The sequence below is a fragment of the Syngnathoides biaculeatus genome, chromosome 5 (genome assembly GCF_019802595.1).
Source record: "Syngnathoides biaculeatus isolate LvHL_M chromosome 5, ASM1980259v1, whole genome shotgun sequence".
Classification (NCBI taxonomy): Eukaryota; Metazoa; Chordata; class Actinopteri; order Syngnathiformes; family Syngnathidae; genus Syngnathoides; species Syngnathoides biaculeatus.
This window is the reverse complement of record NC_084644.1, coordinates 9655291-9671281: the sequence shown is the minus strand read 5'-3', so window position 1 is coordinate 9671281 and position 15991 is coordinate 9655291. Positions and strand designations below refer to the sequence as shown.

Genomic DNA, 15991 nt, shown 5'->3' with positions numbered 1-15991 from the left:
CTGAATTGATATTTATAATATCCTATAGGCCTCATTTCAATGTTATCCAATGTAGTCATTTGGACGCCAATGTTAATAACAGGATACACAAAAAAGTCTACACAACCCTGTTTAACTCCCAGCTTTTGTGAACTCTATTTAAAAAATAGATCAAGATAAATAATTTCAAAGCTTTCCCATCCATTGCTGTGAAAATAACTAAAAACTAAAATAAATCAGGAAAAGTAGACTAAAACATCTGATCTTGACTCAAAGGCAAGTGTGGACTGACTCCCATTTACCATCAGTTTGAATGTGCCACATAGCGGGTACAATAGGGTGTGCAGACTTTTGCAACTCCATTATCTCAAGTTATTAAGCTCTCTGTTGTACAGGTTAGAGGTTACATTTGTGGAAAATGAAAGCTTTGACGTAAATTACCTTCATCCCATTTTTAATATGACAAAAACCTGGTCTTTGTAATGGGGTGTGTGGACTTTTGTAATCCACTGTACTAGAAGCCAAATAATAAATAAATAATGATGATAATTCCCAGGAAGACCTTTTTTTTTCTTTTATCCCTTTCAAACTAAAACACAAAATGCAACTGGTTAGCATTCGTTAACCAAGCAGAGAAGTTGACGTTTTCAAACTTGGAAGTTAGCACCTCAAAGCAAAACTTTATTTTTAATTTTTTTTTTTTTCATTTTTCAAGTGATTTACTCGGGCATGCGTGCTGGCGTTTGCTTGTCTCTATACTGAGCCAGCGCTAACTTCAATTTTGTTACTGTACACGAGTTTGGAAGCTCGGAAACGTCGTCGGCAGCCTCGCGAAGACCATCAAGTTTTTCCTCTTTTTTTTCTCGTCGGTTTGCATATTCCCGAATCCGCTTTCTGCTCCTCCAGGATCCTTGGACTGGTTTCTCATGGTTTTTCTTACAGTTGCAGTTTCTGCTTCACGAAAGGACCGCAGTGGAAAAGAAAAATCAATATAGGATGAAAATATACTGGAGTCGTCTTATTAAAAAGAATGAAGTATAGATAATGTGTTTCAAACGGAGAAAAATGTATTGTAATGGGGAAATAATTTTCAGTAAAAAAAAAAAAATAAGTCTTAATTTTGCGGAAAAAGGCCTACATTTCTTGAAGAAATAAATCAGAAAAAGTCTTTGTTTGAAGAAAAAAATCTTTTGGGGAGGAAAAATAAAAAAATAAAAACATTTTTGAAAATGCTAAAAAAATAAGAAGGAAAGGTTTTGATTTGGAAAAAAAAAGTAAATGTAAAAAAAACATACTAGTAGTCCAAATTCATAATTTCTGGGAATATTTGCTTTGGAAAAAGTATTTTTTAATTTAAAAAAAACAAATAAAAAAAATTCCAAAAAATTTCAATCTTAATTCAGTCTCAATTGTGAGGGGAAAAAGTCCTTAATTTATTAAGAAAAAAATTTGTGATATCAAAAAAAAAAACTTTCCAATCTTACAAAATAATTATCTTCAGACACAAAAAATCTGAATATTTCATGTTGAAAAAAAATGGAAGAAAAAGTCAATTAATTTTTCCTCCAAATAAAGGGTATGAATTCAATGAGGGGTAAAAAAAAAAAAATTGCAGTCTTGTGAGAAACCGAGTCTTAATTTTTTTTCTTGTATAATTAATGATTGTTTTCCTTTCAGTCTGGGCCTCCGTACAAGGTTCCATCGCGTTCGATAACATCCAAGCCATTGATTTGAGGTTCGCCGTCTTGTTGCCTTGGCAACAAAACCTTTCCGACATCGATGGGTCTGCTTTCCGCTCCTTGCGTTCCTTCCGTGGACTTTTGGGTGGTTACTTCCGCTTGTCGGAGGTCCTTTCTGTTACTGTTGGCGGGTCGGCTGAACTATTTACACAAAGATGAAAAAGAGAGGCTGTCCGGGCGAGGGGGGGGGGGGGGGGCGAGTGCGGGGGTGCGGGCGTCAAGTCACACGAAGGGCGTCATGACGGCCGAGGAGTGACGCAGACCCTGGATGGCGGCGTAGGGACCCTGCTGAAAGTAGTGGTGGTAGCGGGGCATGTGGAAGGACGGGAAGGACGGGCCGCCTCCGGGCGCCAGGGGGACGCCCAGGCGGCCGTAGGGGGGCAGCGAGCCCTGGATGGGGTGCGGCAGGGAGGCGGCCCCGGAGGCCCCCATGGCCGACAGCGACGGAGGGGGCTGGAAGCCCGAGAAGCCCGTCGCGCCGCCGCTCACCCACGAGCTCAGCGACAGGTTGTCCGAGGCGCTAAATGCTGAGCCTGCGCACAACAACGTAGAAATCTTTTGTCATATTTCAATTTTTTTCATTTTTTCATTTATTTATTTTTACCCAGTTAAATGACCCTCATTGTAAAGTCCACTTGCATTTAGCTTTGGAGTTGCATACATTTGCATTTCATTTTTAATTTTTGACGCACAATTTCTATGCAATCATTAGAGAGTTAGAGTGGTGGTTATTTATTTTAAAAAACATTTTTAGAGAATAATAATATTTTTTTCCAGGAATAATTTAATGATTATTTTAAAAATCATATTCCCTAACAAGACTTTTTGAAGAAGATATTTGGTTTAAAAAAATTTGCGGCTATTATTTTTTCAACAAAAATGTTTTAATATTTAAACTCCATAAAATTTTTTAAAACATATTTTCTGGGAAAAATTAGATTTTTATGAGTTAAAAAGTCATTTTATGAGGGGAAAAACGTTTTACTTATTTTTGTTAATTAAAAAAAAGTTGATCATATTAGAAAATATTTTTCTCCCCGAGAAGTTTTTTTCATTTATTTTTTCAAAAATATTTTTCAGAGATCATTTTTTCCACAAGACATAATTCAGATTTTATCACACCACATAGATCGTATGTACATATTGTACATAATGAAAACTCGGATTTTCTCCAAGATAAAGAAATTAACCATTTTTACAAGAATAAACCTGCTTGTACACTGTAATAATAATCAAGCTGTCTGATGATTCTGAAATAATAATTATTATTTTAGTGTATGAGAAAAAGCTTTGGTACTAAGCCCACGTGCTGACGATAATCATCCAAATGATTCAAACAATAATGTGGACATTCAGTCACCTCTGGGGTGCGGCGGGTGTCCGTCGTCGGGCATGTGGTCGTCGTCTCCGGCGTACGTCCGGATGGGCGAGCGGGCATACGAGTGCTTGTGGATCAGATTCTCCACACTTTCCCTGCAGCAGAATCCCAAGAACAACAAGCCCCAAAAATGAATCTCCGTTGTTTTCGTTGAGCCCAGCTCCTTCTCCACCGCGACAGATGAGGTCACAAACTGACTCCTGAACATTCTTCTTTGCGATTTTCTGTTTGTGATCCAGGTCTTAAAGGACCACAACAGCCCAAGACTAGCAACGATATGATCTGCTTTTTGTAAAATACTGTGCTACAATTATGCCAAATGTAACGAGACGCGCACCTTCCAATACGCTCAACTTTTCATCTCGTTGTCAAGTCTTGGGTATCATTCCGATGTGAGGATAATGGTTCTCCCTGTGGTTCGCTGGAGTCCTAAAGCTTTAAGAAATGACTTTGTAGCTATTTCCAAACTGATAGATGTTAATTACTTTATGTCTTGACTTTTCTTTGGATCATATTGCAGATTTTTTTTTTTTTTTGACTTTTTTTGTCTTCATTTTGTCAGGACACATTCTGTTTAAGTAATTTGTTGTCTGAAAAAGAAACTATGCAAGAATAAGAATTTGAGGAGGCGCCCAGTATTTTTTCACGACTGTGTGTGTGTGTAGATATGTAGAATATTTCCGAGTTAGGGTCAGAATAATGTAAGTAGCAAAGTTATGACTTCACATATAATTTTTTCCCCAAGAAAATTATTTTCCCCCCAGAAATAAGTTACTTAAAAAAAAAAGCAGAAATACAGTGAATACTCGGTCCTCAAACGTCTGCGTTCTCGAAGTTTTCCAACGAAAATTTTTAGATTTTTTTTTTTGCTTCTGCTTTGAACGAAAATCGGTTCTTGAACGCCTGCAACAACCTGACACAACCGCCAAGTGCATGCTTGGAAAAGCATGCGCGTTATGTACGGCGCATATAAAAAGTCTCCACACCCCTGTTGAAATAACATTGCATACCGGCTGACCCACGACGACGTGCTTTGTTGTGAATTCCCACGCCGCCGAAAAACCCGGAAATAACATAAGTTGCTTGGCTCGACTATTGTGAATTCGAACGCACCGCAAAGAAACCCGGAAATAAAATAAAGCGCGTTTTTATTGTGTATAACGCAGCCTCTGTACGCAGACGTGGGATTCGGTTTTCGAACAAATCGCTTCTCGAACCGCCTTCTGAAACGGATTGTGGTCAAGAACCGAGGTTGTACTGTACGGTAATTCTTGTTAGGAAAGGGATCATTACATTTTTTTTTTTTACATATTACTACAAGAACTTTGTAGCAAACATGTTTGTCATCCCGTTTATGTATTGTTATTGACTTTTGTGACTTCCTTGTTGTGACATAACCCGTATCAGAATCAAATCTGACATTGTATTGCTTAGAACATTATTTCATGCGTGCATGTGTGTGCGTGTGTGTAACCGCCCCCCCCCCCCCCCACACATTCCCCCAAGTCCATTACCTCATTTGAGTCTTGTCAAGCTGCACTTGTCAAGCCCAGTGACACAAATTGTGTGTGCGCGCGGGTGTGTGTTAAGCATATGTGGCGGTCTGCATGATGCCATCCATGTGTCCACATTAGCCCCCCCCCCCTCCCCCCCCGCGCCCAATCAGGTTAGCAAAGTGCAATATGTGTCAGCGGACCAGTACAAATGTGCGTTTTTATCAGCGCGACCCTGTGGCAAAGTCCCACAATGCAGCGCGAGAGGGAGGGTACGAGGGCGGTGCTTGTTGGCTTCAATCACTCAGCGTCGTCCAACTGCCCGCTAATCGCGTTTTCCCTCGCCAGCTCCCCAAAGATCAATTGATCGGCTCCCAATTGACAGCCTTCAAATACGCTGACGCAACCGTCAAGTGCGGGCTTGCAAAAGTCTCCACACCCCTGTTGAAATGCCAGGATTTTGAAACATAAGGGAGGGAAAAAAAAAAATGAAACTAAGATTATTCATTCTAAACGCTTTACCATTGTGACCTATAACCTCTCTGGCTCAATTTAAACATTGCACAAGATTGACTTGAAATAAACTCCAATTACACCGAGTTGAAAGGGGCGGGACAAATTCCACGTTCCACATGGCATTCCCAGAATTCCCTGTACCTCTCCATGTCCGTCAGCCGAGACGAATCCCGAAATCCTTTGGCGAAGGGGTTGCTGTCGATCTTCAGCTTGGTGATCTGACACACACAGACACACACAAATTTAGTCCATCCATGCGTTTGTATTCAATATTGAGCTATTTTGAAGTGAGTTGAGGAGTTTCCTTTAGAGAAAACTCACTCTTTGTGTTCATTTTGTGGCATTTATGTGTGAAGGGCTTATGTTGAAGTGAATTGAAGAGTTTCATTTCAACAAAAGTACTGCTTTGCAACTATCTCCTGGCATTAGTGTATAGGAACTATGTTGAACGTAGCTGAGGAGTTTCATTTAGACAAAACTAGCTCTTTGCGTTGATTTTGTGGCATTTATGTGCAAAGGGCTCATGTTCAAGTGAGTTGAAGAGTTTCATTTCGACAAAAGTAGTGCTTTGCAACTATCTCCTGGCATTAGGGTAAAGGAACCAAGTTGAAGGGAGTTGAGGAGTTTCATTTAGACAAAAGTAGCTCTTTGTGTTCATTTTGTGGCATTTATGTGCGAAGCGCTTTTGATGAAGTGAGTTGAAGAGTTTCATTTAGAAAAAAGTAGTGCTTTGCAACTATCTCCTGGCATTAGTGTAAAGGAACTAAGTTGAAGGGAGTTGAGGAGTTTCATTTAGACAAAAATAGCTCTTTGTGTTCATTTTGTAGCATTTATGTGCGAAGGGCTTTTGATGAAGTGAGTTGAAGAGTTTCATTTAGACAAAAGTAGGGCTTTGCAACCATCTCCTGGCATAAGTGTAAAGGAACTATGTTGAAGGGAGTTGAGGAGTTTCATTTAAACAAACTAGTGCTTTCCTGTCATCTTGTGTTAATATTAATAATTTTGGGGGGTCAATTAAGGGACACTGTAACTTTAAGGTGGTCAATTGCACGGTTGACTTCATTCCACCAAATTCTTTGTCAGCAGCCTCCACACAGAACAGCAATGGAGGTAAAACACAGCTTGACAAGCAGTGCGAAGAAGTCAACTTGAAATCTTGAGTACATCCTAGACTCAGTCGCCTCTTTCACCTCGAGATCCCACAAATTTGCTCCAGCGGCCATAAAACTAGATAATTGATCGGCGGTTGTTGTGGACTCACCAGCTGGTTCTGGTACGCGGTGACGGCGGTGAAGACGGTTTCCACAAAGACGAACGTGCGGAACTCCTCCGACTTGAAGTTGAGCAGCGAGGCCGTGTGCTCCTTCTTCTTGATGATGTGAACCCGAGGCTGGTACTTGTGCATGGAGTTCAGGATGATCTGAAAGCGCGCACGTCACGTCATTCAGTGCAATATAAATCACCGCAATATCAATCCACCTGATTTGATTGCAGCTACTATCACTTCAAGATTAGATTTTTTTTTTTTTTTTTTTTTTACATTTCAAAGTGATTATTTTTAATCAACATATAACTGACGTGTCCGTGCTGGTCGAGCTCGTTGTTGGTGAGTTTGACTTTCTCGAAGGAAACCATTTGCTTCATCAGCTGCTCGCCGCTGAACGGAGAGTCGGGATGTACGTACAACCTGTGAATGCAACACCAACGCGGAAACGTCACACCTTCGCCTCTGATTGGCCGAGAGCCCTCGAAGTACCCAATCAGCGCATATATTTCTGAAACGGTTGGCGTACACAGAATCTGTCGATCTTTTTATTTATTTTTTTCAAACAATATAAGACAATATGACACATATCAAAATTCCAAATAAATTGCTGAGTTACTGAAATTATTTCGGTTGATGTTTGAGTAAAATCACTTTTATTCCAAACAGGATTGACAACATTGAGTGACGTGTTGGTGATCGCCACGGCTGTGATTTGTTTGTAAGTAAGAGGCGGACTGAGCTCTGAAGGAAATATAATTTTTAAAAACACATCTACGCGTACCTCTTAATAATTAACAATGAAAAGCGCCAGAAAATTATAATTTGCATGTTTATTCAATCAGTTGTCCAGCTCCGCCAACAAAAATAGTTCCGCAAAACGTCAACATTGACACGCACACTTAAACATGAATACACGAACAAAGTTTACTATTACTTTTTCCTTTTCACGGACCCAATTAGACGATTTGTCCACATTTCATCAATTCACGCCAGGGTCAATGTGTCTCCACCAAAGTTCTCCACCTAATAATCCGGAAATGCCAAGTGACGTGAGCACTTCGCGCTCCTGTTTGTACATTTATAATAGAATTTACTTTATTTTTACCGCCGTTTGATGCTTCAAATTAAATGCAATTTTTGATATTACATCCATTTTTTTGACTATTTTTTTTTTTTTTAGCTAGTTGGTAACACTTGCTCGTTAAATTATCGGTTGAGGAGCACCTGCCAAGCGGAGTGATGTGTACAGTTTAAAATCCCATCAACTATTGAACTGCGGGGATGGGAAGACTTGTCCAATCAGATTTCACGGACGGAACTAACTGCTACGTGACGTCATTTTGATGATTTTTTTTTTTCCTCCAGGAAATATGAACTGGTTATTTAAAAAAAAAACTCCAGCGTTTTTTTGTTTTATTTTTTCCTTTTGTAATTTATGTGTTATTATTTATTTCAGATTTACTATAGGTATTAATGTATGTATTCACCCCCCCCACACACACACAACTATTTACAGTTTTTCATACACTTCTACTAAAATGTCTAATATATAGTATATTTATAATTTTAATGTTTACCTTGCAGGTAGAGGAGGGTCAGCCTTGCCGGCCACCAGCCACGAGGATCTGTGGTAAGCGTATCTGTACCTCTTGTTGTCCACCGGTACGATGTCCATCAACACGATGTACTTGGACTCTTGGTCCACGCCCGAAAAAGACACCCGGATTGTCGGGAACATCCGTCTAGAACACACACACACGACACTCTTCAATATCGTCATGAGGAGGAGTGGTTTTTTTTTTTTCTTTTTTAAAGATTATTAGTCATTTCTTTCTGGTTGCCTTTAAGGGCTCTCAAGGTCGCCTTACCGAAATGTCAAAAGTAAATATGCAAAACACGCACGCGCACAATAGTGTGCAATCAACACTAAAAATGAGTTCATAATAAAATGTTGACATGGTTTCTCGTGAATATTAAAATAGAAACAAACTCGTGTTAGGGGTGGTGTTAATGTAGTTTAATGTCAGTGCGTGTTAATGCTTTTACATTTATTATTCTGTAAATAATTGTCTGGTCAAGACATATATATATATATATATATATATATATATATATAATTTTTGTTTATACATAATTTAATATCAGGTAGTGTTCGATTTAACCTGATCAAATGCTTCTTTTGCCAATTACAAATACAGCAAAGATCGACAAAGGGAATAAAATGCACGAAATCATAAAAATGAAGCTCGCGGTCCATATTGCAAATTTGTTTCCCATTGTTTTATTATTATTATTATTCCAAACAACTCAATTAAAATCTAATTGAAATTGATGTCAGCAATAAAAGGGAATTTTCGTCGTTTGCTAAGAAGTCTAAAATTGTGAACTGATTCAATATTTAAAAGTCTGCAATCGTGACGGATTTTGTCGCGTCACCTTCCGGATTTGGTGATGATCATCTCGGTTCCGAGCTCGTGGAACTTGTCCCAGAGTTCTTTGGTCTCGAGGCTGCAGGAGATGTTGGCCATCTCCTCGCTGCACGGGACCCCCGGGCTGGTCGGGATCAGGGGCTCCGTGCACGCCCCCGCGGCCACCGCAGGCGCGCTCCCGACCAGGTCCAGCGAGGAGGAGGAGGAGGAGGATGGGGAGGAGGAGGAGGAAGATGAGGACGACGACAGGTCCGGGGGTGCCGCCTGGGTGCACGAAGACTTCTCCACGAATTGCTCTGAAAAGGCCAAATTAGATTTATTAATTTAATTTTGGACACATTAATGACAACATATTCCCAAAAAGTTCGTTTCTTTATCGGGTTGCATTCGTGGCGGGATCCGATTGCGATGATGGAAATAAACGACAAATGTTCGGATGGACCAATTAATACAAGTGTTTTTTTAAATAATATTATTAGATGAAATATAGTTCATCTCGTGAGTAAAAAAAAAAGAACTTTAGAGATGAATTTGTTGTTACATTTTGTCACCAAGAACGAATTTACTAAACAGAACTGATATGTTTATTATATTTTGAGGAGGAGTAAATTTCTTTGTTACACGTTTTGTGAAGGCGACATGAACATATAATATGGAATCTTGATTATATAATTATTTGTTTAAAGGATACAATTTTCGGCAAAAAAATGGACAACATTTTGAACAGTTACTTTTTTTTTTATCGTAATGTGTATTTTAATTATATAACAAAATTGCACAGGAAGACCACCACATATTAAATTAAAGTCGCCTTTTAAAAATATAATTGCAATTGCGACAATATATCGCGTTCTCAACAACGCAAAATCAAACTGTCAATAAATTCAGGAAAATTACATTTATCATTTCTCATAAAATATACGATTAATTGACAACTTAGCAAAGCATTAATTACGCTACAACACGCTTTGTGCATTAATAAATATAAATAACCCCTAAAAAGCAAAAATTGTCTGTTTCGATTAAATATATCTTTTATAAATCAGATGAATACAAAACACGAAATAAAAAAAAATGTTGCACGTGGATGAACACAAATTGTGATTATGTATTTGCAATCTATAACCGAATCAGAAGATATTTAATTAAAAACAAATAAACGCACGAGCAATGCAAGTGGACGTGAAATATATTCTTATTTTTCAACGCACTTTTTGACCGTCATATAAAAAGTAAATGCAATGGGAAATGTTACTAATGGATTATTACGATTCTCAAAACATTTCAATTTATAAAAACCGTTGATAAAATTAATAAATAGAAGAGAATTCCTGTTTTTGGATGAATGAGTCATCCTGCTATAAAATACATGTTGGGATTAAGCATATTTATTATCTGAATATTACACCCATATGGAAAACTGTAAATACAGTATGCATAAAAAGAGAAGTTTTCTTATGCAATAAAAAAATGTAAAAGTTCCAAATGTTATTATTTCTACGTGGAAGCACTTTTGTTTTATCTTATGAAGCGCTGTAAAAACACAACTAGCAAATGGCAAATGGGAATATTGTCATTGAGAGCATTATTTTCATAAATAGTACAAACATAACAAAGAAGTTAGACGTTTATATTGTGATTTATTGACTCAGTCAAATTCCATTCATAAAGTCCACTAGCGCGCATGTGCGTGAAAAACGTGACATTTCCTCAACTATTATAAGAAATTTCTATTATGTACTGAATTGGACAAATGAATTAATTTGAGGTTGCGTATGATTAAAACACTTTTTTTTTTAAATTGAAAATCCCCCCTCCCCCCAGGGAAATGCACCTACCGAGGGGCTTGATGGTGCTGCCCCCGTCGTCCTTGTCCTTGCTCGGCTTGCCGCTGGACATGAGCGCGGCGATGGAGAAGGCGTTGGCCCGCGAGGAGAGCTGCGGCTTCGGGGAGCTGCTGTACTCCATGTCGTTCCGCCCCCACCGCCACCACCACCAACCCCCGACACCCCCAACACCCCCTAAAATAAAATAAATAAATAGACAACTCCCCACGAAATGTAAAATGATACAAAAATAAATCCCCCTTGTTTGATGGCTTTTAGGAAGTCCGGTTTGGCCGCATGATGGAGGAAAAAGAAGGAGAAAACGATGGAGGAGGAGAAGAAGGAGAAGGAGGAGAAGGAGGAGGACATCCAAGACTCGCAGGTGACTCGGAGGCGCTTTCCCGATCTTTGTGGGGAGCTCAGAGCCAATTTGAGGCTCCTTTTTTTCGGGTTTTGGTTTTGTTTTACTCCAATCACTTTGCAGAAGCTCATACGTCACCCTGTCCCGTCCCGGTGGCCAATCAGAGGAGGGGTGGGTGGGCGAGGAAGGGGTGGGCGGGTGGTCTGGGGCGATGGGGGGGGGGGGGGCTTCAAAGACGTCACGGTGCACGGCGGTCGCGTGCGTGCATGAGGAAGTCAACTGCTATCTTCTTCTGGCTTTGGAGGAGGGAAAAAAAAGAACTATAATGACAACTGTAATCCATCCATCCAATTTCTTTGCCGCTTATCCTCACGAGGGTCGCGGGGAGTGATGGGTCCCATCCAAGCTGTCAACGGCCAGAAGGTTGGGGTACACCCTGAGCTGGTCACCAGCGAATCGCAGGACACATGGAGATAAACAGTCGCACTCACAATCACACCTATGGGCAATTTTTGAATGTCCAATTAATGTTGCACGTTTTTGGGGATAAAAAATTGAGAAAATCCACACAGGCACGGGGAGAACATGCAAACTCCACACAGGCGGGTCCGGGATTGAACCTGGGACCTGAGAGGCCAATTCTTTACCAGCTCAACCAACATGCCGCCACAACTATAATAATAATAAACAAATAAAATGGCTGCCACGACAGCCAAAGAAAAGCTCCCCGCCTCAAAAAAAGAACGTTTTTAAAATTCTGTATAGGAAAGCAGAAAAAGCCCACCCAAAAAAAAAAACAAAAACACAAGATAATTTAAAAAAATAATCTCTTTTATTAAAAAAAAAAAGAGAAAAACCAAAGTGAGAAATTTAGATCGCCAGTGACCGCTAACTTGGTCTTAGCATAATTTTGTACATTATTGAGTTTCAACTGCGGCAACGCTATTTTTTTTATTGTCAGCTTCTCGTTTCAGAATGTCGTGCAGTTTCATCTGCGCTGCACTAAGACAATTATTAATTTTAAAAAAAATTATTAGCTTCATGTTAGCATCATTTGTGTACCGTGTTGGATTTCCCGGTTTTTATTTTAATTTTTTTCAGATGCTTCGTTACGTATTTCTTTCGCATCTTTTTAGCTTAGCGTTAGCCTCGTTACTGCACGTTGTTGAATTTCGTCGGTGTCACAATTCGATTGCCGATTTTAGCTTTGTGTTAGCGTCACCCCCCGGAGGCCGTCGAATTTTATTCATTCATTATTTTTATTTTTATTAATTGTTAGCTTAGCATTAGCCTCAACATCAGGTCCGGGGTTTTGCATTTCGATTGATGATAATATTCATAACGTTGTCGTTTAAATATGGCAGTTTGGGGTAATTCACTACTTTGTCACACTTTATATTACAAATATTTTCATGAGTACTATGTGACATTACGATAATTTTGACATTTTTGCATTTGTTGAGTGATACTTAGTTTACATTCCGATTGAGTTCCTTCGGGCTTCTGATACGCCCCAACCCCCAAAAAATCCTTAAAGTGACAGCGCCGCATATGTGAAATCCAATCAGCTTTCACACTTTTTACATCTTTGTATTATGTTGCCATAATCAAGTACGCTCAAATGTAATCTCATTTAGTATATGATATTAATTACAATTACAAAACAAACCCTCCTAAAAAGTCAAGAGCAAAACACACTTGTGGGCTTAATTCTTTGTACCTGCACTGTCGCTGTTTGTCGTTATTTTGTGTTATGCTTGTTGTTATGTTGTGTGTTATTGTTTTTGTTGTTATTGTCTTTTTTTCCAAGTTTTCAGGTAAATTTTTATTTTACAAAATGCTGGCCGAGAGCGCTATTTATAACGCGTGCCGTGTCCTCTAAAGTGTCCCAAACGTGTGTGTGTGTGTCCTCCATGTGTGTGCGTGTGTTTGCGAAGGATGTGCGAGGGTTTGAAAGCCTTGAGCAGAAGTCCAGAATGCAAATGTGCCTGTGCGGCTATTTAATAAGAGACCCGCGCTGACAAAGTGGATTAGTGAGCGTTGGCGTCTGCAGTGGATAATGTGCTAAAAGCTTTCCCTTGCGGCGCTCGCTGGATATTATTCACACTTTGAGGGGCCGGCGGGGCCCCGGAAGGGGCAACGCGGCGGCCGGCCAAACGGTCGAGTCGCTCGCGCCGACTCTGAGGCTCGAAAAAAAAAAAAATTACGTTAAATATTTGCAGGGAAGAATAATGGCAGACAATTGCAAATGTTAGCACTTAGCCTCCAGCACGTGTTCCCAATCTGTTGCTAATTCAACTTTATCAGGGGGGTGCTTTGATTTCTAAGAAGCAGGGAGGCAAGGGTATTTTAGCATTTTAGTGCTTTTAGTGAGATGAAAGTAAATTTGAAGTGTACATTATGAAAAAAAAATTACTTTAGCCACCCCCATGACACGCCCAAAAAGCCGACAAGTAGGAGAGTCCGCCGGTGGAGAAACGAATGCCGCAATTTTCCACAAACGTTAGGATTTCCGATTGTGATCATCGAAGAAAGCGAGGCCATTTTTAAGTGTTTACCGCATTTAGTTAAAGCAAAACTCTAAATCGAGCAGTAGTCATGATAACATTAGCTAAGCGTCAATGTTAGCATTTAGCCTTTTGCGCCTGCTGCTAACGTTGGCAAACTTTATGCGTGTTCCAAATATGTTTACAACTCCAAAAGGGAATGTGTTTATTTTTTGGAGCAACGGAGAGGCAAAAATATCTCACTAGTTTAGCACTTTTAACCAAAATAAAACCATTTCAGACTTTAGCCGAGAAAACAATGACTTTAAGGAGACGTTAGCATTTTGCCTTTAGCGCATGTTCCAACGACAACTTCCTCAGGCAGCGTTTTTATTTCTGAGTGCCAGAGAGGCCAGAATTTTTCATTTTATTTTATTTTTGAGCATCTTGTAGCGAAATTAAAACTAGATTTCAAGGATAATTCATGAAGACTATGACTAATAAGAAACAATATAAACTAGCCTTTAGCATCTGTTCCAAATACACTGCACTTACAGCTTTGTGAGTTTATGAGTTTAGGTTTCTTGAAAACTCAATCTTTAATTCAGTAAAACAAGGATTTCTTTTAAAAATATGATTTTGTCTTCATGTAAATTGATGATTTTTTTTTTTTATCTCAAAATGACAAATTCTCCTGAAATTTGTTTCCACGTCAAACTGTGAATTTTTTTGTAAAAAAAAAAAAAAAGGTTGTTCTTGTCCAATGTGCCTGTAAATGTAAAAAAAAAAGTCTATTCATGTGAGGCTACATTTTTGTCTTCTTGTAATAATAATAATCATAATAATATTACTACTACTAATAATAATATAACATTACATATATTAAAATTTATACATATATTACATATATTCATAGTATTACACCTTTTATACTATCACACAAAGACCGCTCTTGGAAAAAAATTATTCTTAGTACTTGAAATTACTTAATTTTTAAAAAATATTTTGTTGGTCATTTTTATTGTTTTAGTTCAATTTCAAATGTTTTATCTCTTTGTTTTCAAATGCCTTTAATCATGTAAAGCACATTGAGTGACCTTGTGTATGAAATGCGCTATACAAATACATTTTCTTTGCTTTGCTTTAAACTCTTAAAACATTTGTATATTATTTTAGCACCTGTCAGCCATTTTTTTTTTCCCGGGCCATGCGAAGGTTCCACGCGGGATCCGGTCGGCCATCCGGGTGACCGCCTTCGTGTAATAAACCGAATCTCGTGTACGGTAATGCGGATTTACATTGCCAAAACAGGGCCGCGTACATACATTTACACGCCTTCCCGTAGGCAAATAGTCGGCGTAATCTGCTGCAAAAGCGGCCACGCGGGGCCGGAAAGGTCGGCCGGCGACAGCGGCCATTTCATTACGGGCCGGGCTCAAACGTCCCGCCGGGCAATTCAATCACGAGGCGATTATTTTTCCACCAAATTCCACTCCGGGGGGGGGTACGGGGCGGTCGCGGACGGCCGACCTCGCGCCAAGGAGGCCATTTATCCGGCGGGCTGACGGCGGAGATGCTTTCATTGTCATATCTTTGAGTGCAGCGCAGATCTTGTTACGGGCCACTCACGCTTTTCCCCTTCCTGAGCCTTTCTAAGGGCTTTATGGCCAAAGTAGAACACACTGTATTAAAAATACCATCACCTGAAAAAATTGATACTTGACTTTCGTCGGTGAGACTCAATGTGAAATAAAAGCTTTATTCGAAGCGTATTCAGAGTCAAAACCTCGCCATTTTCACCTCGGCATTTCCAGTGATGTGACGAATGTATTTTTCGAGATTTGAATTTTTTTAGCTCAACTGTTGCGAGCAGTGAACTTCACAACAAGCAGCAAAATAGCGAACGATTCTTTAAAAAAAAAAAAAAAAGCAAAAAGACTACTGTAAAACTAAAAATTTGACAAAGAGAATTACCGATTTCCAGCCTCCAGAGCGCACCTGAATATAAGCCTCACCCAGTACATTTGTAAAGGAAATACCATTTGGTACATACATAGGCCGCACCTGTGTAAAAGCTGCAAGAGCCCAAATTGAAACACGAGATATTTACAAAGAAAGAGTTTTCAAAGTTTTAATACCTGATCTTAGCTTAACAAAGCAACAACACGGTAGCACGAACAAAAAAACAAAAAAACAAACAAAAAAAACAAGGCAGCTACACAGTGGCAACACGGCAGCGCAGCACTAACATAAAAAAACCCCATACCTAAATCACTGAGACGTGGCAGTAACACAGCAGTAACACGATAGCACGGTGCTAATGCTAATGCTAGCGCGGCGCTAACACTGGCGTGGCGCTAACAGCGCCGGTTTAAAAAAAACAACATACCTAAATCACTGAGATGCGGCAGTAACACAGCAGCAACACGATAGCACGGTTCTAACGCTAACCCTAGCACAGCGCTAACACTAACATGGCACAAACAGGGCCGGTTTAAAAAAAAAAACATACCTGAA

At 39.5% G+C, this 15991-nt stretch overlaps 1 protein-coding gene across 3 annotated transcripts; it reads right to left on the bottom strand.

The window, feature by feature from the left end:
* Positions 1-1389: 1389 nt before the first annotated feature.
* On the bottom strand, positions 1390-10918 carry tbx20 (T-box transcription factor 20). Of its 3 annotated transcripts, XM_061820203.1 has the most exons (9): positions 10640-10918; positions 8809-9097; positions 7950-8114; positions 6684-6792; positions 6367-6525; positions 5247-5323; positions 4107-4109; positions 3079-3191; positions 1390-2251 (listed from the first exon to the last, which is right to left on the bottom strand). In XM_061820203.1, the coding sequence occupies exons 1-9, from the start codon at positions 10767-10769 to the stop codon at positions 1941-1943; spliced, it is 1356 nt and encodes a 451-aa protein (XP_061676187.1). In that variant the 5' UTR covers positions 10770-10918; the 3' UTR covers positions 1390-1940. The 3 variants fall into 3 exon arrangements, with proteins under 3 accessions (XP_061676187.1, XP_061676185.1, XP_061676186.1); XM_061820201.1 differs by lacking the exon at positions 4107-4109 and having other exon boundaries at positions 3079-3203; positions 5229-5323; XM_061820202.1 differs by lacking the exon at positions 4107-4109.
* Positions 10919-15991: the final 5073 nt, after the last annotated feature.